The sequence below is a fragment of the Oryzias latipes genome, chromosome 8, assembly GCF_053564925.1.
Source record: "Oryzias latipes strain Hd-rR chromosome 8, Olatipes_Hd-rR_3.1".
In the NCBI taxonomy this organism is placed as follows: Eukaryota; Metazoa; Chordata; class Actinopteri; order Beloniformes; family Adrianichthyidae; genus Oryzias; species Oryzias latipes.
In genome coordinates, this window is record NC_136244.1 from 28,686,857 (window position 1) to 28,712,500 (window position 25,644).

At 43.6% G+C, this 25,644-nt stretch overlaps 1 protein-coding gene across 4 annotated transcripts in view; it reads left to right on the forward strand.

Moving 5' to 3' along the window:
- Positions 1-25,644, forward strand: part of cdc27 (cell division cycle 27) — a 36,200-nt gene that overhangs the window by 10,317 nt on the left and 239 nt on the right. Inside the window, exons 7-20 of one of the 4 annotated variants that reach the window (XM_078952061.1) lie at positions 1,754-1,974; positions 11,177-11,276; positions 11,462-11,571; positions 11,643-11,742; positions 11,813-11,993; positions 12,185-12,357; positions 12,452-12,604; positions 12,682-12,780; positions 23,430-23,557; positions 23,650-23,767; positions 23,856-23,984; positions 24,062-24,136; positions 24,593-24,722; positions 25,546-25,644. The exon at positions 25,546-25,644 is cut by the window's right edge and continues 239 nt beyond it. In XM_078952061.1, coding sequence (XP_078808187.1) covers positions 1,754-1,974; positions 11,177-11,276; positions 11,462-11,571; positions 11,643-11,742; positions 11,813-11,993; positions 12,185-12,357; positions 12,452-12,604; positions 12,682-12,780; positions 23,430-23,557; positions 23,650-23,767; positions 23,856-23,984; positions 24,062-24,136; positions 24,593-24,722; positions 25,546-25,637 — 1,809 coding nt within the window. In that variant the 3' untranslated portion in view covers positions 25,638-25,644. The remainder of the gene's footprint in view (positions 1-1,753; positions 1,975-11,176; positions 11,277-11,461; positions 11,572-11,642; positions 11,743-11,812; positions 11,994-12,184; positions 12,358-12,451; positions 12,605-12,681; positions 12,781-23,429; positions 23,558-23,649; positions 23,768-23,855; positions 23,985-24,061; positions 24,137-24,592; positions 24,723-25,545) is intronic. The other 3 variants (XM_078952062.1, XM_078952064.1, XM_078952065.1) reach the window with 3 other exon arrangements.

The window sequence follows — 25,644 nt, forward strand, 5'->3', positions numbered from 1 at the left end:
ATGGTAACAAATGCACAAAAAAACCTGCTGCACTTTCTTACCTTGGTTTTGGGTCGTTGGTTAATGTTTGAATCCACGTTACATTAGCTGTTTTTTTTTTTATGAATGCCTTTATCAGGTGGGGGGGCGAACAAGTTTGACACAAAGAGCCGACATTTCTAACTGTGATAGTCAAAGAGCCACACCACACACTGACCTGCCAGACACATACACAAACACACAATTAAAGCCATGTTATTTCCCATAACCCAGTCCTCTCCTTACAACACAACAGCACTGGATTAAATGGCACCGTTTCAGTTTTCAGCGTTTTTTCTGTATTTAACGTTAACACATACCGGTGAAACGTGCACGCTAGTGTGTGTTTAAAAAAGGCAGCGAGCGCAAAACTGAGTTGGTTGTGATTTATTTTTTCAGTCATCAATCAGCATTTATAATCCATCAAAGTCCTAATCTTCTGCATCTGAAACAGCTAGGCTACATTTATACAAAACACACCGGCTTCCCTTTCCTCATCAGAGTCTGTATCGTTGCTGTGCGGCTCCAAAGAACAGTGAAAGCAGACACCTCAGGCCAAGTTTAAGTCCTGCAGTCCCAAAGTGTGGCGTAACTCGCCGGCGCTGCGTCCCGGTAAGGGGGGAGGATGGACAGCTTTTCACTGTTGGAAAAAAACACTGCTGGAGGTTGCTGCGCTCAGCCTCGAGTCGATCTTCCAATGCAGGCAACCTCCTTTTCCGCGGAAACTCAGCTGCTGCTGCGTCTTCTTGTCTTGCCGGAGTTGGTTTGCCAGCGTCTTCACTTGTGAACCACGGATTCATCATTTTAAATTATCTGGCAGCTGAGGTTCGATAAGTAGAAAGATCTTCACAGATTCGGACTTCCTGCTTCAATAACTCTTCTGATAAACGTACAAATGTGTCAGCAAGTATCTCATTCCTTTTGTATTAACACAGAGAGTGAACCACAAATGCATTTCTAAAGAAAAAAGATGGTTTTTATTGCCTTTTGATTCATCAAAAGTTCATGCCAATCAGGACCAGATGAGTGTGGTACCAGTTCCCCATGGCTGTAACTTTTTTTTTTATATTATTGTCATCTTATGCAAAGCCAGACAGGAATATAAATTGTCCCTCCTGTTTGGTCCTTTATGCTCTGGATGTCAAGTAGTTCTCTGTCACGTTTTTTTCATTGTTCATTCCTTTTAGAAATGTAAGTACTTCCACCACAACCTTGATAGAAAAGACTCCACTCAGGTCCGAAGGTTTAATGCATGTCTTCAATTCTCTGAGCTAGTGTAAGGAGTCTGGCAAATATTGGTGAACTGCTGCTGTTAAGGTCATTTTCTACCATTAAGCTCTTGTAATTCAGTTTCCTCTCTAAAGACGATAAAATGTAATTAGCCTGTAGCTGCTTTAGCTTTCTACTCTTTTTGCTTGATTTTGTTTTTTGGTGCCTCATGAGATCATAATAACATAGATCTCTAACAACTTCTTGGCAGATTAGTCATTAGTTTTCATTCAAACCGGTTTTCCCCTTTCCTTTTTAAACACGCTTGCTTTTTCTAAACCTTTTGGCATGTATGAAACACAAACACATGTATGAAAAGTTCTCGTTAAATAAAGTTTGATTTAATCCTCCCCCTGACAGGTCCAGTGGGTTGGTACTTGGCTATGTGACTAGAATTATGACGTTTATTACCGAATGAATCCGATTACTCTGATATTGGTTAATTATATCAGCCCCTTTCTTTTAGGAACTCAATCGTTTGAACCTGGAATCGTCTAACGGGAAGCTGACGTCTGATTTGTCGGTTTCCTACATCGACTCCTCCCTTATCTCTCCGGAAACCGGCTCACTTTTGGGTAGCACTGTTTCCATGGCAACAGCTGGCTCCATCCTGGTTAAACAAAACAAGCCAAAGAGTGGAAGAAGTTTGCTGGGGGGCCCAGCAGCGCTCAGCCCCCTGACTCCCAGGTGAGTGTGGGACAATGTGACAGGCTTCTCTTGAGTAAATCTAAACCTGAGCTGGAGTCATTTTGGCCCCAAAATCTACAGATTTGATCAGCTGGTAACGTTTGAGATGCAGAGAGTTGTTGTTGAACAGACTTAGCTCTGTTGCTTTCGTTGCTTCTACCTCTGTCCTGCATTTGTTGGGTCAGCTGTTGTTCAAAGGTGCTACATGAATAAAGGGCAGCTACTGCCAGGCCCCTAAAGCTCTGTAGCCCCTTCCTGAAACTTTGTTCAATAATCTGATGCCTAACTCAGTAGCCGCGTTTACATGGGCAAAAGTAATCGGAAAGAGCGCCTGATCGGAAAGAAAATGCGTCATGTAAACGCGCCATTCGGAATACTCTGCCCAGGTCAGACTCGTTCGGATCAAAATTTCTTTCCGATCGAGATAGGTGGGTTATACCGATCATTTATCCGATCGCGGAGCATGTAAACGGTCATTCCGATCGTGTGTCACTACTGCTCTGGTTTACGTCATGCATAGATGGTGTTTCGCTGAGAGAAAGCTTTGGAGCTCATGCGGGACCGACCAGCTGCTCGCCCCGGTAAAAGCGCCGCCCCGCTGGCTCTCCCTCTCTTTCACCCCCTCACTCGGTCCACTGGCACCTGAGTGAGCAGAACAGCTGGATTAATAACTTTGTGTCTGAGAGGAGGAGGATGCTTTGTTACGTGTGCGTTTCTTTTGTTTTGTTATGTGTGGGAGTATTCGGACTGCGAGCCGTCCCTCCGCTCTGGGTTAGCGGCTCCAGGACTCAGGAGAGCCGCCAGCTCACGCAGCGAGTTTGGGGAAGCAGAAATAAATGTCGCTCAGTCCTTAGAAACTGTTCAAACAATCATATGGATTTGTGTTTCCAGTTGTGTCCCGACAAAATAAAGACTGATGTAATTCCCAGATATTTACGTGCAGCCAGGATGCAGATTGCAGGGTTTCATGGTCCTGGATTTTGTGTCCATCAGGCTAATGTTGTCAGCCTGTGTTTATAGCCTGTCCTAACCCTTCTTCCAGCACTGACCACACGGATTAAATAAAACGATGAGCGAACAGGCGCTTCATAATATTCATGACATTAATAAAAGCACTTTTGGAAGATCGTCTCCTATATTACCGAGCTGCTGCATAAAATCAATGTCTGTGGCAGCTGTTTGTTTAGAACGGGACCTATTTCCTCATACGGGAGTTTTTAACACTACTGCGCATGCCCAAATGATTCATTCCGACCGAAAGAGTGAGCCATGGGAACGTTTGATCTAATCGGAAAAAGGTTTTCTGATCCCATGTGCACGGGTGAATTTTAACCCGACCATTGATCCGATCAAGATATTTTGCCCATGTAACTGCGGCTAGTGTTGCATCACATGAGTGAAGGCAGTGAAGAACATGGGAGCCAACATGTGATTGGATGAAATAAACATGTGATTGGATGAAATAAAGATGCCTTCTCCACAGGGACATTAATTTGTTGTCCTGCTCAGCACACACTGGGGAGCCAGTTTAGCTCGTGCTGGTTTGCGGTGCCTTCCATCCGTGAAACCAGGGTTCGACTCCGGGCTGCTCCCGGGCTGCTCCCTGTTCCCTTCTCTACCTCTGCCGGTTCCAAGCCCGGTTTGAGAAGGTTGCGTCAGGAAGGGCATCCGGCGTAAAACATTGCCAAATTTACCATGCGACTTGTTCGCTGTGGCGACCCCTGATGGGAGAAGCCGGAAGAAGAAGCAAGCTCAGCACACTTTAGTTTGGATAATGGGCTCCTTAGCGCCATCTAATCCTTGTTCCAATCTGGAATCAGGGATCTGGGTTCAGAGCACTAACAGAGTACATAAAGTTTCAGTGGTAATTCTGTACATCCAGACTTAATCAGAAAAGTGACAAGTCAGATTCATAAATAGAAGGCGAAAATGAAAGACAATTGATCAGATGAATACAGCTTTATTTTTTTTTATTATTATAGGATAGAATAGAATGCCTTAATTGTCACTGTACACATGTACAATTCGCATCACACGCGCATGCAGTGAAATTAAAGCCGCTCACTATTCGGTGGAAATATGCAAGAGAGAAGTAATCTTGCAAAATAATATACTAAAATAAAATAATTTCACAAAATGAAGAGCACAATTTACAAAGTACAATCTACAAAAGTACAAAATGTACAATAGAAATTTCTGCAGAGAGGTAGTTAAAACAAAAACAAAACAAAAAACCAGCTATGCCCATGATGGCAGCTATGCCTACTTAATATGTATTAACAGAAAGCCTTTTATCTTGTGTTCCTGGGTCTGATCAGTTATGGTCTTTACGTGTTCTTGATAACATGAAGTACTCTGCTGCTAAACATTTTAGATTTACCTGTTAAGGTTGCTCTAAGTACAACTCCCAGGTGCATTTGGTGTATTAACACCATAGTCATATGGTACTATGTAACCTTTACGTGTATCAATATCTGAAACACAGTAGATATTTAATAAACACCGGGCTAGATCAGAAGATCTTTGTTCAACTCTAGGAGTGGAGAAAGAGACTAAGGCTGAATTGCGTTTGTTGATACCATATAATTGGAGAAAAAAAAAACAAAGAAAAGAAACAAATGCATTCACACACATAGAATGGTCATACAATATTTACAAGAAAAAATAATTTTCATTTTTAAATTATACTTTTTCCTCCTCCAAGAAAGTTCAGTTTCTCAAGATTCGACTCAATAGTTCATTTGCAAGAGTTCATAGTTCGTTATAACGGCCAAGTGTCCAACAGAGGGTAATCCAGAGTGAAGGATGGGGATTGTGTGAGTGAAAATATGAAGGGCCGCGTAACTGAGTCGCAAGAGAACTGAAAGGAAGGAAAAGAGGGTGGCTGTAAGAAGCCTCCTACCAGCCCGACCAGAGCAGGTGGAGTTCATAGGGTGCTCTGGACTAATTGTCCAGAGTTCCGGTTTGGTTCTAGGTCCTGGGCTGTAGCTCACCGTCCAAAATAATCACCTGACCTAGACAGAACAGGGCTCCAGACTAACTTTTTTCACTAGGAGCACAGTGGCCCCTAACGGAAAATTATAGGGGCACAACCAGAAAATTTAGGGGCGCATCCCGTAAATCAACATGCTAACCAAATCTACTAATTTCCACTGTATTACTAATAAATACTTTAATAATAGATGCAGAAATTACAATGTGCTGTTTCAAATTCAGTGTCACATTTTATTCTGCACTTTTGAAGATGCAACAAGAAGGTAAACTGACAGCAGCATCGCTGTCATGACAGTACAAATAAGTAAAGAAAACGGATGGAAATTTATCTTTGTGACACCTAATAGGTACAGCCAAGATGCACAATAAGTGTGTTTGAGATCACCCAGGTGAACTCAACGCTGCACAGATCAGCTGGTGTGTGACATATATTTTTGTTTTTGCTCCAACATCAACTGTCAATCATCACAAAAATATTGCGAGAAAGGGGTGGAAGCAAGGGGCAAACCTACCCGGACACAGCTGGAAACTGAACTGACTGAAAGCTGCCCTACTGACTACAAAACAATGCATTATGGGACATGTGTCCTGATGGTTTTTGTAGTGGAGTGATTAATTAAAATAATTTAAAATACCAATTCATTAAAAAAGGCTACATACATCACGAAACATTAAAATAATCATAAAATATATAATAACACAGATCATACTAAGGGGGAGAAGAATATTAAAACTAAATTGAATGTTAAGGACAACTCCAATTTCCTGTTCTCCTTCAGTCTCGCTGCAGATTTGCCTTCATCTCACAGCCCCCCCCCCCCCCCCCCCCCCCCCCTTTCTGGTCTCGCCAACGATCCAGGCGAGATCGTTGCATTTTCCCCACGTACTTCCAGTGAGTCTAAAACCAGTGTTGTTTTTGCTCGAGCGTGTTTAAAGTTCAAGCCCCGTTAGCTGTCACGCATGTAGGTGTGGGACATTTATTCTCCTCAGCTGACCATCTCCCGCGGAACCGTCTGATCAAATCAAACTTTATTTATAAAGCACTGTTCATATAAAAATATAACACAAAGTGCTTTATTAAACATTATTATACATTAAAACAACAAAATATTAAAACAAGCAAGCATTAATAAATAAATAAATAAATAATAGGGCCCCCCTCCCCGTACCTAGCCCCCCACGCCTTTCACACCTCCCACTCTCTAACTGATGGAAAATGACAATGAAAAATAGGCTGTAAAACATATGCTGAGCACAAAAACATGATGCGGGAAACGCTAGTAATTGGAACCTCCCCCCCTGTGAACAGCCGCAAAGACAGCCAAATGCAACATCACAATTTCAATTTTCAATTTTATTTGTATAGCCCAAAATCACAACAACAGTCGTCTCGATGGGCTTCGAAGTAAAACATGAACTCAAAAGGATCACGAATACAAAGAGTTCAATAGAAAAATACTAAAATGAACTAACAAACTGACTAAGCTATACTGGCATCCCTGCCCTTAGACCCCCCTTCGCGGTAAGGAAAAACTCCCCAAAAAACCGGATTCCGGAAAAAACGAAGAAACCTCAGGGGTGCCCACATGAAGGAGGGATCCTCCCCCAGGACGGACAGGCGATTTACCAGAAATCTTAGAGAAGAATTAACTTATCTAAATCTACAACTACATATATAAAAGTCCAGCAGACGAGCTTCATCCAGCCGTGGTTATCGGGACAGTCAAAGGCGCGAGTCGAGCCGGAGACAGGAACCACAGCCAGGTGTAGGAGCAGGAGCAGAGACGAGGTACTCGGTCAGGTACAGAGCAGAGACGAGCCAGAGATGAGCCAGAGGCAGGATCCACAGCCAGGTGTAGGAGCAGGAGCAAAGGCGAGGTAAACGGTCAGGAACTGGAGCACGGATGAGCCAACTGGAGTCTGGAAGCACTCCCACTCCCCAGGAGGGGAGAGGAAAAGAGGGACAATACATGAATCGTACTGCACCAAACAGAGGCATGGAGACTAAATGATAAATTATGATCAAGAATAGAGGAGAGGAAGGGTAGAAGTAAAAAAGGAAAGAGGACAGAACCCCAGTGTACCATAGTTACCCCAGCTTCAACTTCTAGCAGCCTTTTAAAAGAAATAGTTATTATTAAGTTTAATTTAAACAAACTAACATTAAGTTAAATAATCTCTGAATACTAACTAGTCTGACAATAAGCCTGTCCAAAGAGGAATGTTTTCAGTCTAGCTTTGAATGTAGAAACTGAGTCGGCCTCTCTTATATGAGCTGGGAGTTTATTCCATAAGACAGGGGCTTGGTGGCTAAACGCTCTACCTCCAACCGTACTTTTACTAATTCTAGGAACCACAAGCAGTCCTGCATTTTGCGAGCGAAGTGTTCTGATTGGTTGGTAAGGGACTATGAGGTCCTTAATATAGGACGGGGCCATTCCATGTAAGGCCTTATAGGTTAACAGGAGGATCTTGAACTTAATTCTAGAATCAACTGGGAGCCAATGGAGCGAAACTAACACAGGAGTGATGTGATCTCTTCTGCTGGTTCCAGCTAACAATCTAGCAGCTGCGTTCTGAACAAGCTGGAGACTTCTTAAGGAACTCTTAGGACACGCTGCTAACAAGGAGTTACAGTAATCCAGCCTCGACGTAACAAATGCATGGATGAGTTTTTCAGCATCACTCTTAGAAAGTATATTTCTGATCTTAGCAATATTCCGCAGGTGAAAAAAGGCAGTTCTACATGCCTGAGATATGTGAGCCTTAAATGATAAATCCTGGTCAAATAAAACCCCAAGGTTTCTAACTGTGGAATTGGGGGCTATACTTATACCATCCAGGGAGACTATCTGAGCAGACAGAGCATCTCTGAGGTTTTTAGGACCAAGTATAATGACCTCAGTTTTTTCTGGGTTCAAGAGGAGGTAATTAATTGTCATCCAGGTCTTGATGTCACTGATGCAGGCGTTCAGTTTCTCTATCTGGTCATTCTGGTCAGGCTTCATGGATAAATACAACTGCGTATCGTCGGCATAACAATGAAAATTAATGCTGTGTTTCCTGATTATGTTTCCTAGGGGTAACATATAAAGCGTAAACAGGATCGGTCCCAAGACTGAGCCCTGTGGGACTCCATAGTTGACTCGAGTGCACTGAGAGGAATGGCCATTTACATTAACGAACTGATACCTATCAGACAGATAGGATTTAAACCACTGGAGAGCAGATCCTCTGATCCCTATGTCCTGCTATAATCTATGGAGTAAAATACCGTGGTCGATAGTGTCAAAGGCAGCACTGAGGTCCAACAGGACCAGAATAGAAAGTAGTCCCTTTTCTGAGGCCAATAACAAGTCATTAGAGACTCTAACTAGTGCAGTTTCCGTACTGTGGTGAGGTCTAAACCCCGACTGAAAGTCTTCAAAGTGGCTGTTGTCCTGTAGGTGGCAGTAAAGCTGCTTAACTACAACTCTTTCTAGGATTTTAGAAATAAAGGGCAGGTTTGATATCGGTCTATAGTTGGCCAAGATGCTAGGATCCAAACTGGGCTTTTTCAGAAGAGGTTTAACAACTGCATATTTAAAGGCTGGGACCACTCCACCACAGCTAAGCGGTGATGCAGGTCCCCACCCAGAGCCGCAGTGGCTGAACAGCAGCCGTCCCAGAGGGAGAGGTTCCAGCTGAGGAAGCACCGGAAATAAAAATGAATAAAAATTGAGAATCAAAAAGTAAACATATTGATAAAAACGATAAAACATTGAAATAAGGTAAATTAAAATAACACGTTAAAAATCAGGTTCAAGTTCATAAAACAAGATAAAATGGATAAAGAAATAAAATAAAAATAGAAAATACATATAGATAAATAACAATAAATAAATAAAAGTAGTAAAATAAATAAATAATAAATAAAAATTAGCTAAAAGCCAGGTTAAAAAGATGGGTCTTGAGCCTTTTCTTAAAAGTATCAATGCTCTCTGCGGCTCTCAGGCCCTCTGGCAGACTGTTCCTTAAGCGGGGACCATAGTGCTGAAATGCAGCTTCTCCATAGGTTTTAGTTTTTACAGTTGGAATGGTTAACAGACCAGTGCCAGAAGATCTCAGGGTCCGCGAGGGTTCATATCTTACTAAAAGATCTGATAAATAAGAAGGCGCAAGACCGTTAAGACATTTAAAAACTGTTAAAAGTATCTTAAAATCAATCCTGAAGCATATGGGGAGCCAATGCAGGGATTTTAAAATTGGGGTGATGTGAGCCCGCCTCCTGGTCTTTGTAAGAACTCGTGCAGCAGAATTCTGGAGAAGCTGAAGGTTCCTAATATTTGTTTTTGGAAGACCAGCAAGCAGGGCGTTACAGTAATCAATTTTACTCATGATAAAAGCATGCATTAGCATCTCCATATTAGCAAGAGAGAGTAGTGGGCGGACTCTAGCCAGATTTTTGAGATGATAAAAACCAGTTTTAACCACCTGTTTTATATGTGGGATAAAAGTCAGCTTAGAGTCAAAGATAACACCCAGGTTTCTGACTGCTTCCGAATGACTTAAGGAAAGTTCCTGTAGCTTCAGAAACTGTTTTTCCCTCTTGTCTGATGCGCCGCCGTAACCGTCACCAAAACCTAAACCTTCCACCGGGTCTGTGCGGCCCAGAGAAAAGTTCAGCACGGACTGCATGTATGTAGAAAATTACGAGCGAATAGATACGTTCTAAAAAGGAAAGTAAGGAAGTCCTTCATGTGGTCTGGGGAGGGGGCTGTCAGGTTTCCTGCTTTCAAACCCGGTCAATGTCACGCCCCCAAGAGTCATTTACCCCACTGTGATTGGTTGGTCAGCTCCGTGCACGACGATGAAAAAGTGTCTTTCATACAAACTGGCGGGCTGCAGTAACATTAAACTTTAATATTAAGGCGGGGACCGCAAAATATCATCTTGGGGGCCGCAAATAGCCCGCGGGCCGCGAGCTTGAGATCCCTGCTGTACACTCTGACACTGGTACACTAGCCGCAGGTCGGAAGAACAAATCAATAGTTCGCTTATTCATAGCTCAGACGCACATGATGAGGTTGTGATATTTGTCTCCGTTTCCTTCCCACAGATGTTTACGCGCGCTCTATTATCTCGATTATCCCCTCCACGCATTTTAGCCACTCACAGTGGCTTTCCCTATTCTTCTCACACGCAGTGGCCGCCTCACAGACAGGTATCACGCGAGTGTGTGCTCGCGTTTCATGAGTATGTGCGCGAGTGTGTGTGTCTGCCTGCGTGCGTGTGCGCTCGCGTCTCATTGATTATTTCATTGATCATTGACGTGCCCCTTCCACGTTTGATGTATAAAAAAATACGTAGGGTGGGGGAGGCAAATTTACTGGTCGCGCATGTGCGACTGGATGTAAAATTCAGTCGCACACTCTCAAATTTTGGTCGCAAAATGCGACCAATTGGTCGCAGTCTGGAGCCCTGCAGAAAATAATAGGTCCCAGTTCTGTGTGCACACAAGGGTAATTCATTTCCCAACATCACTAATAAATAAAGCTGATTGCATTATAAATAAGTGTCATCTTCCATAATTGTACAATTGTAAGCAAAATTGGTTCATGATCAAAATAACAATGAAATATAAACTTATTCATTAACCAGTTCATTTATCATATTAATCACAATTTAAAATGCAAAATGCTAATACACAATGACACGTCATGATCAATCCATCAATTCAAAAGTTCTGACCAACATGTGGACCATAAAAATTCATGCATGTAACAATATCACAGTCAATAGAAAATTGGCTATAAGTTACGTTTCAAATAAATTAACATTTGGAGAAAGTTGGTTTAAACACATTGCTAACCGCTCCATGTAAAGTAATGGAACGGCTAAGCTAACAATAGCTCACTCACCAGTTCTGTTTTCTTAGTTTCGTATTGCACGCTCGTCTCCGGACAAATCGGCACCAGTAGTCGGCTCCTATGTTCCGATGTTAGTAGCGTTAGTTTTCGGATTGTTTAAAGTGAAATGACTAAGACGAAATCAGTTAACGTACCTCCAGTTAAACACCCGAAACTTCCCCAGACGCTTCTTCCGGCAACCTACCCGTCACATGACTGTGTGACGCTACGACGCACGCAGTGTGGTGTCGTCGTCACGCAAGAGATGCGAGAGGAGACTAACGCAGTTTCTCACCCGGGTTATAACTATCTGTGTGTAGCTTTGGCATCTTGCCACTGGACCCCAGCCCAGGAGAACCCACATACCTGCAGAACTTCTCGGCTACCATGGAAACACAGACTACAACTCCCAGCAAGAAGGTACCTGCAATTTTTTGGTCAATATTTCTGCTGTTTTCTGCTGGTGCTAATTCTATTACCTGCATTTTATCTCTTCACCCAACCTCTCCTGTTTTTAGTGGGTTTGAACCATATTTTTCTGTACTTGTATCAATTCACCTGACCTTACCTGTCTTTACTTGTCTTCACCTGTGTTCCTCCTCCAGTCTGTGTCCAGGATCAGTCAGTCCAAGTCTGTCTTCAGTCAGAGTGGAAACAGTAGAGATGTTCTTCCCATTCCCTTTAACCAGTCACAGACCTCTGCACCTCACACCAGGTAAGACTCACAGATGCCAAGGGATTGGATCTGGGAGCTCTGTCTGAATGTCGTCTCTTTCTCTTTGTCAGTGGGTCCCCTCAGGTCCTTAGTCCTAGCATGTCTGGCCCTCCTAATGTTCAGCCCAGAAGAAGCTCGAGACTCTTCACCAGTGCCAGTTCAACTGCCAAGGTGTGCCTGTTAGTGCCCCACAGGTGTGCTTCTTCAGTGCATGCAGACTCACCGCTGTCTGTTTCTGCAGGAGAACAGTAAGAAGCTGAAGATGAAGTTTCCCACCAAGATCCCCAATAGGAAGACCAAGTGTAAATCTGCAAAGACCTCTAACAGCAGCAATCTGAACGAAAGTCTGGACATCCTGCGGCTGGACCCCAGTCTGAGCCTGCCGGATGCCAGGATTCCCCCCTACCAGCGGGCAGCTGCAGGTACTAAAGGGGCATGGTCAGCTACAGTAATATTGCTCTTTGAAGGCCCAGACTGTCTCAAAGAGACATAAGCCTTGTTCTACAAACAAAAACCTTTGGCACATTGACAAATAGACTAAGTAGAAACTGTTCTACTTAGTTTCTTTACTCTGGTTGTGGTGTGTTTCCGATCTTGTTCTGTTTGTGTTCAGACAGTGTAATGGCGTTGCTGAGAGACTTCGGGCGGGGCTACCAGGCGCTGTGCTCCTACAGCTGCAGAGAAGCCATCAACATACTAACCTCGCTACCCCCCCAGCACTACAACACTGGCTGGGTGCTTACTCACATTGGAAAAGCCTACTTTGAGCTGGCCGAGTACACACAGGTAACTCTCTGGATACACTGGCTTACCTTTATTGAGACCTGGTCATGTGATCTGTGCAGTGGGGGGGTTCCAACTGACCAGCATGTGCCTTCAGGCAGAGCGTCTGTTCAGTGAGGTTCGACGGATTGAGTCATACCGGGTGGAGGGAATGGAAATCTACTCCACCACACTGTGGCACCTGCAGAAAGATGTTGCCCTATCTGCTCTGTCCAAAGATCTCACTGATATGGACAAGAACTGCCCCGAGGTGAGAGGCACCACCCTCCGTCAATAGGCAAGTCAGCGGATGAAGATGTTCCCTGATTGGCTGGTCTGTGTCTGCAGGCCTGGTGTGTAGCAGGAAACTGCTTCAGTCTTCAGAGAGAGCACGACATCGCTATCAAGTTCTTCCAGAGAGCCATTCAGGTGAGCTGCTACAGACAGGTGAGGGCCATTAGCCACAATATTGCTGTGGGGACTTTTACAACTGCAGAATACTAGAACCAGAATCTTATATCTGTTAATTATACAGGGCCTATATCATGCACATCCCACTTTTTTGAGCTTTTAAGTGTATTATATTTATTCCTCACTAAAAACAACCTCAAAGTTGTATTTGGATCTTTTCATGCATTTTGGGGATTCCTCTAAAACCCTCTCTCTGAGCTCCAGCCCATCCGAGCCCACAAAACGAGTTTTTCACATTGTGACATCACAAAGTGAGGAACAGCCCCTTCTAGGAAGAATCTTCACTGCCAGCTCCGCCCCTAGGCTAACAGACACACCCACGGTGATCGGCTAAACGCTTACATTTTATATACACAGTAAATGCCAATGAGTTGTATCGTTAGAGGAGACACGCCCGCTTGGGAAGCCTGGCCAACGGAGGCGGAGCGCGACACCATTTTGGTGAGGTCGTCAGTGCCCACTTGACAATGCTTTCTATAGCGCCTGGTGGCATTGTTAAATAAGAGAAACAGTCAGCCTTAAACGCTCAAACTTTAATGAAAAATGCATAGTTGCAGGACTTCTTACAAATAGAAAAATTATTACAAAGAATATTTAAAAATAATTTCTAAACATTTAGAAGTTTTAGACCTCTGTGACATGTCATATAAATTATTTAGAAAAGCCCAACAATAAGTCAATAATTATAATAAACCAATAATTCAATAAATAATAATAATAATCATAATAATAATGATAACAAATCAATAATAAGTCAACAATAAGTCCAAACGTCAACAATAGATTTACTCTGATTCATGTGAGTGATCAATTTGTGTAACACTGATGGGATGGTGTTGGGTTTCAAGCGAACAGTCTGGCCTCTAATCAAAATGTGTTTCCACAAAATGTTCTGAACATATCCAGACTCTATTACTAGTTGGTACCATAGTGATCCATCTGGGTTAGCTCTTTTTATAGCTAAGGTCCACTTTTTCCTTAAGTCTGAGCCTAGTCCTAGTATACTATATATAGGTTTAACAAAATAAAGTTTGCATTTATGTCGTCAGCAAATTCTCCGTACATCATGCAGCATGTTGATAATGGCCCTGCAGTATCATGCATGTCAACATGTGTTCTATTAAAGACTGCTCATTAGAGAAATGTGTAATCATCAGCATGTTGTTTAGATTTAAATATTTAATTCCTATTTTATACCCAACAGATGCACTGAACACAAAGCAAAAGCATTTAGGTTTCAAAAGAGAACATACCGTAATTTCCGGCTTATAGAGCGCTCCCGCGTTCAAGCCGCACCCACTCAGTTTCAGGAGGTTAAACCAGTATATACATACCATAAGGCGCAACAGTGTATAAGCCGCATGTTGTTACCAACAAGATCAGCCCTTCACTGATTATCCTGGCCTTCAGTCTTTGAGACAAGCTTCAGTTTCACTGAGGGAGGAGTCAACACTTCGTCAGCCCATGTATTTGAACATGCCCACATCTGCCAAACAGCATGCACCTCACTTCTGTTCACAAGTTCCTCAGTTATGGTTTTTTATTTTTTTTTAATTATTTTTTTACTTATTGACAATTAAGGTATCATAAAATAACAAACAGTAAATATATAATCAACATTACATCCCTCAGTTATGGTGAAGAAGTTTACACCCGCGATTCCCCACTTCCCATGAGTCTTAGGGGCTTAAGGCGGGGCTAACCCTCAGGTCGCCACACTGTTGTGCGTGTTTAAAAAGAAGCAGGGAGCGGCAGCGGAAGGAGGGGAGAACGGGAGAGCAGCTCTGCTCTCATTCCGCCTGTGTCACGGCAGCAATATGTTAGTAACAGGGCTGGTTAAAAAAAAACTTACCAGTAAAAGAGAGCAGCTGTGACTTAAAAGCACGCGGCTCCGCGCGATACCCGCACCTCTGCGCAGCGCGTGCGGCAGAAGTTTCCTTCCACAACAGTGACACACTGTTGGTCCGCAGACGCTTCTGTGCTCCGCCCTCGCCCCGCAGGCTACTTGTCTCTCCCCTCCTATCTTCTCCGACACCCATCGCGAGGGGGGGCTCCAGAGAGGAGCGCTTCGTGCCCACTGACGGCCTGTCCGTTCGCGCGGGGCGCGGTTGCTGGTGGACGGAGCGAACAGTGTCTCTGTCTGAGCAGAGCAATCAGACTTAATAAGTTTTGTGTTTGAGGGGCGGGGAAGATGCTTTGTTACGTGTGGGAGCCTCCAGACTGACATCTGTCCCGCAGTTCTATGTGAACAAGCAGCCGAATTCAGGAGGACCATGTCTCCAGCGCACACAGCGGCTTTGGGGTGGGGTGAGCTTTTCAAAGCAAAATGCCGCTCAGTCCTTAGAAACCGTTCAAACAATCATGTGGATTTGTGTTTCCAGTCGTGTCCTGACAAAATAAGGGCTGTTCATCAAAGGCTAAATGTTGTTGTTAGTGCATGTTAGTCTTCACCTAACTCAGTGTTTTTCAACCTTTTTTGAGCCACGGCACACTTTAACCTTGACAAAAATCCCGCGGCACACCAGCATCCCAAAAAAAAAAAAAGCAGAAACTCATAGTCTGTATTGATCTACAGTCCCCCCCCCCCCCCCCCCCCCCCCCGGGCAATCTGATGTGCATTTTTGTGATAATTGTGGCAGAAAAAGCACGAAGTTGCAGATGTTTTTTCTAAAACATGTAATAAAAGTTAAGTTACATACAAACTGAATGTTCGTTGTGTTTTCAAGACGTGTAACAAGGACGACTCATTGTACGCTGAGGCGCTGTCCCTTTCAAGCCAATGCCTCATGGGAGATGTAGTGCCAAAACTGCGAAAAAACGGCAGAAAGACTAGCGTCTCTGAGCTTCATGGTTTTGTTCACTTGTTCCACGGTCTGATACCGGATTCTGTGGAAAGCTACACCGCTAAAAACGAGCTTTAGCTGGTGTTTTTGTTGGAACTGAGAGAGTTATGAGCTAAATTGGAACAAGGAAGTGAAGACTTCAAACACTTCTGATTGGTCAGACTGATGACATGTGATTAAGCCTTCAAGAATGATTGGTGGAGTCGTGGAGACAGTAAAAGCTGCGGGACTTTTCAGAAAACAGTTATAACTGCAGCTAAATGGCGTTACCGTCATTCTTATCAAAATGTCTTTAATAGAATCAAATAAACACAAAGAAAAAAGTATTTTATGATCTTTTATATTCCTAACTACTCAGTGTTTTATCAGGACCTGTTTTGATGAACACAGAGCTGATTTCCTGGAGATGGTAATTGTTTTGAGATCAGTGAATGAGGGCAATTTTCCACGGCACACTTGACCATCTCCCACGGCACACTAGTGTGCCGCGGCACACTGGATGAAAAACACTGACCTAACTAACCCTTCTTCCAGCTTCGTTCTGCCACGAAAAAGCACTGACCACACAGATTAAAAATAAAATGATGAGCTAACAGGCGCTTCATAATAACCATAACAAAAATAAAAGCACGTTTAAAAGATCATCTCGTATATTTCGGAGCTGCTAAACAGATGGGTTCGTGTCAGTCTGAGGTAAATTCACTCCTGAGCATGCGCTGTATTGTAGTGGCGGTCACGTGCACGTTGGGTCTAATGGCACCAAAGGATTGTGGGATGCGGCTGGGCATGGGTGTTTCTTTTTGTTGAACCATGACTGAAGTGTCTAAGACCTGAAGTGAGTTCCATGTTGTTTGGCTGCTTAGAGGTGTGTCGAAAACAAATTGGTTTGCTGCTGGAAGTTGGATCATGCATTTAGTCTCCGCTCCGAGATCGAAAGAGCGCTCAAGGCGGCCATCAAATAAATCCTTAAATTAGCCGGGTAACTGAATAAGCCGCAGGACTGTAAGCACATGACAAAAGTAGCGGCTTATAGTCCGGAAATTAAAAAGAACGCTAAACTGTTTTATTTGTTCCATTTAAAAACAAAACAGTCATTCTACAAATAAATTCTAATCCTTTCAAGTTATACAGAACATAAAATTGACAAAACTTTTAATTCAATTCAATTCAATTTTATTTGTATAGCCCAAAATCACAACAGTCGTCTCGATGGGCTTCGAAGTAAAACATGAACTCAAAGGGATCACGAATACAAAGAGTTCAATAGGAAAATACTAAAATGAACTAACAAACTGACTAAGCTATACTGGCATCCCTGCCCTTAGACCCCCCTTCGCGGTAAGGAAAAACTCCCAAAAAAAATGGATTCCGGAAAAAACGAAGAAACCTCAGGGGTGTCCACATGAAGGAGGGATCCTCCCCCAGGACGGACAGGCGATTTACCAGAACTCTTAGAGAAGAATTAACTCATCTAAATCTACAACTACATATATAAAGTCCAGCAGACGAGCTTCATCCAGCTGTGGTTGTGGGGACAGTCAAAGGCGCGAGTCGAGCCGGAGACAGGAACCACAGCCAGGTGTAGGAGCAGAGACGAGGTACTCGGTCAGGTACAGAGCAGAGACGAGCCGGAGATGAGCCAGAGGCAGGATCCACAGCCAGGTGTAGGAGCAGGAGCAAAGGCGAGGTAAACGGTCAGGAACTGGAGCGTGGATGAGCCAACAGGAATCTGGAAGCACTCCCACTCCCCAGGAGGGGAGAGGAAAAGAGGGACAATACATGAATCGCACTGCACCAAACAGAGGCATGGAGAACTAAATGATGAATAATGATCAAGAATAGAGGAGAGGAAGGGTAGAAGTAGAAGAGAAAAGAGGACAGAACCCCAGTGCACCATAGTTACCCCGGCTTCAACTTCTAGCAGCCTTTTAAAACAGTTATTATTAAGTTTAATTTAAACACATTAACATTAAATTAAATAATCTCTGAATACTAACTAGTCTGACAATAATCCTGTCCAAAGAGGAATGTTTTCAGTCTAACTTTGAATGTAGAAACTGAGTCGGCCTCTCTTCCATGAGCTGGGAGTTTATTCCATAAAACAGGGGCTTGGTGGCTAAACGCTCTACCTCCAACCGTACTTTGACTAATTCTAGGAACCACAAGCAGTCCTGCATTTAGTGAGTGAAGTGTTCTGATTGGATGGTAAGGGACTATGAGGTCCTTAATATAGGACGGGGCCATTCCATGTAAGGCCTTATAGGTTAACAGGAGGATCTTGAACTTGATTCTAGAATCAACTGGGAGCCAATGGAGCGAAACTAACACAGGAGTGATGTGATCTCTTCTGCTAGTTCCTGCTAACAATCTAGCTGCTGCGTTCTGAACAAGCTGGAGACTTCTTAAGGAACTCTTAGGACACGCTGCTAACAAGGAGTTACAGTAATCCAGCCTCGACGGAACAAATGCATGGATGAGTTTTTCAGCATCACTCTTAGAAAGTAGATTTCTGACCTTAGCAATATTCCGTAGGTGAAAAAAGGCAGTTCTACATGTCTGAGATGTGTGAGCCTTAAAAGATAAATCCTGGTGAAATAAAACCCCAAGGTTTCTAACTGTGGAATTGGGGGCTATACTTATGCCATCCAGGGAGACTATCTGATCAGACAGAGCATCTCTGAGGTCTTTAGGACCAAGTATAATCACCTCAGTTTTTTCTGGGTTCAAGAGGAGGTCATTAATTGTCATCCAGGTCTTGATGTCTCTGATGCAGGCGTTCAGTTTCTCTAAATCGTCATTCTGGTCAGGCTTCACGGATAAATACAACTGCGTATCGTCGGCATAACAATGAAAATTAATGCTGTGTTTCCTGATTATGTTTCCTAGGGGTAGCATATAAAGCGTAAACAGGATCGGTCCCAAGACTGAGCCCTGTGGGACTCCATAGTTGACTCGAGTGCACTGAGAGGAATGGCCATTTACATTAACGAACTGATACCTATCGGACAGAGAGGATTTAAACCACTGGAGAGCAGATCCTCTGATCCCTATGTCCTGCTCTAGTCTATGGAGTAAAATACTGTGGTCGATAGTGTCAAAGGCTGCACTGAGGTCCAACAGGACCAGAATAGAAAGTAGTCCCTTTTCTGAGGCCAGTAACAAGTCATTAGAGACTCAAACTAGTGCAGTTTCTGTACTGTGGTGGGGTCTAAACCCCGACTGAAAGTCTTCAAAGTGGCTGTTGTCCTGTAGGTGGCAGTAAAGCTGCTTAACTACAACTCTTTCTAGGATTTTAGAAATAAAAGGGAGGTTTGATATTGGTCTATAGTTGGCCAAGATGCTAGGATCCAAACTGGGCTTTTTCAGAAGAGGTTTAACAACGGCATATTTAAAAGACTGTGGCATGTAATCCGTTTCCAGAGAGGTATTTATCATTGTTAATATGGGATCATTAATTAGGGGAAAAGTTTCTTTAAAAAGTCTAGTGGGAATTGGGTCTAACAGACACGTTGAGGATTTGGAGGACGTAATAATTGATGCTATTTCCACTTGATCCACAATAGTGAAGCAGTCTAATGTTACAGAGGTTTCTATGGATGCCTCCATTTCTACCGCTTCAGCCTGTTCTGGGCTGATAGTAGGAATAACTTGATTTAACTTATGTCTAATATTTGAGATTTTACTGTCGAAAAATGTAAGAAAATCATCAGAGCTGAGAGAAACAGGAACATGTGGTTCTACTGAGCTCTGACTGCGAGTTAATTTAGCAATAGTGCTAAAAAGAAATCTTGTTGTTTCCATTCTCTGATATTAAGGTTGAATAGTACTGGCTTCTAGCTCTACGCAGAGCTTTTTTATAATTTAATAGGCTATGTTTCCAGGTATTCAGAGACTGCTCTGAACCGGAGCGGCGCCATTCCCTTTCCAACTTACGGGTGTCTTGTTTAAGAGAACGAGTTTCAGCGTTAAACCACGGTGCTACTCGGTTTTGTCTAAGGAACTTAGGTTTCAGGGGGGCAACAATATGGAGTGTACTCCTGAGGGCTTGTAAGGCATCATTAACGAACTGGTCATTTATACTAGGACTGATACTATGGGAGCTGGACTCAGTGATATTCTGAGAAAATACTCTAAGTACTGGCTGAACTGTGTGTTTAAACTCAGACACAGAACGGTCAGTTAAGGTTCTTCTAAGCTGCTTCTTATTCACTGGGACAGAAGGATGTTCCAGTGTAAACTGGAAGGTAGTCATAAAGTGATCAGAAATGATGGGGTTAAGAGGAAGGACACTCAGCTGGCTGATCTCTATACCATGGGTTAGAACAAGGTCCAGGGTGTGCTTATGACAGTGAGTGGGTTCATTCACACTTTGGGTGAAACCAACATCATCTAATAAAGCTGCAAAAGCCTTTCCTAGACAGTCACTGGGGTCATCAACATGAATATTAAAATCCCCTAATATTATAGTTTGATCAGAATGTAAGACAATAGTCGATAGGAAGTCGGAAAACTCAGTTAAAAATTCTGAATATGGGCCGGGGGGGGGCGATAAATAATTATGAGTAAAACAGGTTTTGGAGTTTTCCTGTTTGGGTGACTTAAAGACAATATGATGTTTTCAAATGAATTATAAGCATTTTTAACTTTAGGGCTGAGAAGTAAGCTAGACTGTGATATTACTGCCAAACCCCCTCCTTTCCCTGAAATCCTGGATTTCTGATAGTTAGCATAAGTGGGGGGGGTTGCTTCATTCAATCTAACATAGTCATGAAATGAAGCCAAGTTTCTGTTAAGGCTAGAAGACTAAGGTTGTTATCAATGATTAACTCATTGACTAAGAGGGACTTGGAGGAAATGGATCTAATGTTTAATAAACCGCATTTAATTACATCATAATTCTGCTTGTGAGAACTGCTGTCTGTCACTTAAAGGTTTCTATGAAGTGCTCCTTTCATTTGTCTTTCAGCACATAAGCTAACGCTAGGACCTGCTTGACTTTCCCTGCATGGGTTTTGCACCAGCACTAACCTTAAGGGAGGCTCAGAGGAGCGTTTTCCACTGCTGCTCTGCACCCGGGTCTCGTCTCTGGGTTGTCAGGTTGACAGACTAAGGCTAGCAGAAATGTTTCTAGAAAGAAGAGCGGCACCGTCCCGGGTGGGATGGACGCCGTCTCTCCGCATGAGACCTGGCTTCCCCCAAAACGCGCTCCAGTTATCCACAAAACCAACGCCGTTTTCTGGGCACCATCTAGAAAGCCAGCGGTTAAATGATGAAAAGCGGCTGTACATTTCATCACTGACTAAGTTCGGCAGGGGACCAGAGAAAATTACAGTGTCGGACATCGTCTTAGCCAGTTTACACTCCGAAGCTACGTTTAACTTAACCACCTCTGATTGTCTCCGTCGGGCATCATTACCGCCTGCGTGAATCACGACTCGACGGAACCTGGACTTACTCTGAGCTAACATCCTAAGGTTCCCCTCGATGTCACCAACTCTGGCCCCCGGATAACACCTGACTGTAGCCGCTGGGAGCTCCACGTTTCTAACTTCAGAAGAGCCTATAACCAGAGTTGAGTGTTCAGCGGGTGTGTCGCTGAGGGGGGAGAACCTATTACTAACGTGGAGTCTCGGGTGCTCTAAGTTTTTGCGTTTAGCACTATGTTTCCTCCCAACCGGTACAAACCCTGACTGTCTCCCGGCTGCTGGGAGAACGCTGGGGTGCTAACTAAGTTAGCCCTGGTAGCGCGGCCCACGCTACGAGTAACGACCTGGCTAGCCGGCTTAGCTTCCACTGTGCGGAGCCGCGCTTCTAACTGCTCCAGCCTGGCCTCCAAGTCTAACACAAGACTACACTTAACACACCTACCGCTATTTTCACTAAAGGAGGCAGGATCATCACTAAACATATGGGGCAGGAGAAAGGGGGAAAGGCGGAAGGAGTGGTGGCCATACTAGGTTCTAAGCTAAGGCTAGCGGTGTTTAGGTAAAGAGAAGTGGTTTATTTAGCAAAATGAGAAAGTGAACAGCAAGCGGTTTAACAGTGGTGAATTCGCTAATAAAAGGTACTAGATGTGAATATTAACCCAGATAACCCTTAGAGTAAGCAATAGTAGTCAGGCTAATGCCAAACAAGAGGACAGCAGTCACACACGACTAGTACTGGGAAAGGCTCACCTGGAAATGACGTCACAGCAAACAGCTGTGACGTCATCCTGTCGACATCCTGTGAATAAGCTAGGAACTAAAAGCAAATTTTCAGAGTTTCCTCTGGTAGTTTAGACTGTTGCTGCTGTGCAGCTCAGACTTTTGCTGTTTTTTCTGGAGAATCAGCTTTTATTTCAGTCTGAAATTGAACATGCTCGCTGGCTCTGTTGCAGCTGATATTAAAGGTTCATGGCATTTCCAGTTTTAGAAGGAACATGCTTTCTGCATAGTTTGCATTGCATTTTGGTGGTTTTTGTTGGCTTTTAATAACTGCAATAGCTCCACACAGGGGCCCAAAGTTAGTTTTTAAGCCACCGGCCAAGTTGGCTGGTGCTATTATGCTCTTAACATATTTTTTACCAGCCAAATAATAATGCAGAAATACCTCTACTGTTTGGATTTTTTTAAAGAAAATGAAATAAAAGTAGTATATAAATGGTATGAAGTCATCTTTATTGTCATCTAACTGTAAAGGGGGCGACAGTGGCTCAGGTGGTTGAGCGGGTCGTCCAATGATCAAAGGGTTGGCGGTTCGATCCCCGCTCCCACCAGCCAAAATGTCGTTGTGTCCTTGGGCAAGACACTTCACCCTCCTTGCCTCCAGTGCAGCTCCACTGGTGTGTGAATGCGCATGAATGATCCCGGTGATGGTCACAGGGGCCGTAGGCGCGAAATGGCAGCCACGCCTCTGTCAGTCTGCCCCAGGACAGCTGTGGCTACAACCGTAGCTACCATCACCAAGTATGAATGAGGAGTGAATGAATAATGGACATAATGTAAGCGCTTTGGGTGTCTTGAAAAGCGCAGATAAATCCAATCCATTATTATTATTATTATTAAAGTCAAATTAAAAAATGCTGAGAAAAAAACAGGAATGATTTAATTCTGCTTCCAATTGATCACATTTTATATGTAAGGGTTAATGGCCGACGAAGTGTGTGGTTATTACTTTTTAACGCACGCCGTGGAAGCCTGAACCGTCCTCCACTTCGCGTTGGACGGTTCCTTTTTCCTATCGTTCGCGAAAGGGTTGGGGTTAACGGTAATGTGACCTCAACTGCAGCAGCAAAGGAAAGCGATACATCTGCTGGTCGTCACTACAGGTTAAATAAAGTTACGCTTCAGAGAGAAAGTTCAACTTTTACCACTTGTTTTTTTCCAGAAGCTGGAGCAAGAGCTTGTTTTCAAGAAGCCAGCGCAGCATTTAAGCTATGTGACCGGAACTTCTATTTTAGGCGTGCGTTATCAGTGTGCGTTGTCACTTTTTAATGCACACCCAGGAGCCAATCGGAATCAAGAATTCACCCGGACCGTGGTATAATGGGATTTCTTATCTGCATTTTTATACTGTTATGCCATCAAATCTATTTCTTTGTTCAGGGATCAACAAAGTTCCGTTCTAAGGCTTTTTCTGTCGTTTGACTTGTGCCTGTTTGGCTTTCATATGATTCTGTTTTATTTTCTTTTTATGGTCATTGATCACTTCAAGTGTCTGTCTCAAACAGCATTCCTGCTGATTCCAAGGTTCTTCCTGACTCTGTTTTTGATTGGCCTGATAACCACCTGTCTGTTTCAGGTGGACCCCGGTTTCGCATATGCGTACACTCTATTGGGTCACGAGTTTGTTCTGACTGAGGAGCTGGACCGGGCTCTCGCTTGCTTCAGAAATGCCATCAGAGTAAACAGCAGACACTACAATGCCTGGTATGGTAACCACAGCAACTGATGGACACATTTGGGTGGTGTGAGTGTGTGCATATGTTTAGCCAATAACTGGAGACTTGTGTGTTCTGCAGGTATGGACTAGGAATGATATACTACAAACAGGAAAAGTTTAACTTGGCAGAAATCCACTTTAAGAAGGCTCTGAGCATCAATCCCCAGAGCTCCGTGCTGCTGTGCCACATTGGAGTGGTGCGTCTGCTGGGTTGTTCTGATCCAGGAACCAGGTCACCTAAGCTTCATGGTACTCTGCACTGAAAATACTTGTTTACATATGCAGGTGCAGCACGCCCTGAAGAAGTCTGACGCAGCCCTGGAGACTCTCAATCGAGCAATCGGCATTGACCCCAAGAACCCTCTGTGCAAGTTCCACCGAGCGTCCATCCTGTTTGCCAACGACAAGTATAAGGTAAGGAGCCAGGCCGACCCGTCAGAACGCCAGGCGATGGCGACTCACATGACCCGTCTGTTCCTGTCTGTGCTCAGGCTGCCCTGCAGGAGCTGGAGGAGCTGAAGCAGATTGTTCCCAAAGAGTCTTTGGTGTACTTCCTTATAGGAAAGGTAACTCCTGCTCCATGTTCTTTATGCTGAAACTATTTGAAAGACAGCCCTTTGTGTGACCATGAATGAAAAGTGCTAAACACATAACGATTGATATTAATGTGGTTCTCTAAAGAAATGAAAAAGCTGCTTTTTAAAAGGAACTGCATCGTCATTAAAAATCATCTGGACACAAACCTAAATGACCTTTAAGCCGCTCAGAGTTCCTTCTCTATATCTGGAAATCTGCAGTTACATCGTTTATCCTCAAACCTCATGCCGTACGATATGTTTTGTGTGAAATCTTATCGTGCTTTATTCAGGAGAGTACCAATGTGTTTTAGTCTGAGGCTAACTCTGGTATGTGTCACCTGGCCATGTGTTTCAGATTGTGTCTGTACCTTAATAAAGAAACCAAATCAGGTCTCAAAGACTTCTTGCAGTCCTCAGCTGATCTGCCCTTTCCCTTTCTGTTAGGTGTATAAGAAGCTGGGTCAGACCCACCTGGCTCTGATGAACTTCAGCTGGGCCATGGATCTGGATCCGAAAGGAGCAAACAACCAGATTAAAGAAGCCATTGACAAGAGATACCTGCCTGATGATGAAGGTACTGCCACACATCAACCAAGGGTCAGTAATGTCACGTGTCACATGAGTCCTGCATCACCACAAACTGAACAGAAGTCACTCAAAGGTTCTATGGAAAGGCATGCTGGGAGTGTCCACATGGTGAGCGCCACCAGAGTCAACAGGTGTCACAGCGGTAACCCATATGATTATAGGGATGAGTCATTTTTGGTTTTCACTCCTCGTATCAAAAAGAACGGGTAGGGCATCTATAGTTTAGCCGGAGAACATCACAGGTTATGACTTCACCTGGAAAGTTCTATGAAGAATCAAATCTGCTCACAAATCCAGATGAAAACAAGTTTATGGAATTAAATCTAAAACTTTTCAAAGTGGGTTTGATTCCTTTGCATGCAAGACACCAGAACTCGGATGATGTTAAAGATGTAAACGGGCATCTACTTTTTACCACTTTTATGCTTTTACTTACTTTTATTTTATTTTTATTGCTCTTATACTTTAATTCTTTTTACTCTTTTTTTAGTGAGTGTGCTTATTTTATGATTTTATGGCTATTTATTACTCAACTACTTTTTAAATTTCTATTGAATGTTTGTGTATTTGAGGAGCAATGGATGGATATGCAAGTCCCCTCTGGATTAATAAAGTACTCTATCTATATATCTATGTCTGAAGACGACTCAAAAACTGCTCCTCTGGACAATATGCTGCCCAACTCTGGTTCTGTTTGCATGGAGCTTCTTGTTTGTCTGACTGGACACGCCCCCCTGGCTCACCTGTCTTGCTCTCACCTTTCTCATTGTCCTCATTTTGTGAATATGAAATTTTTCTCTTCTGCTTAGCAGCTGAGGTGGACGACAGTCAGGACAGCAGTATCATGACGGATGCCGATGACACGCAACTCCACACAGCTGAGAGCGACGACGTTCTTTAGCCACACC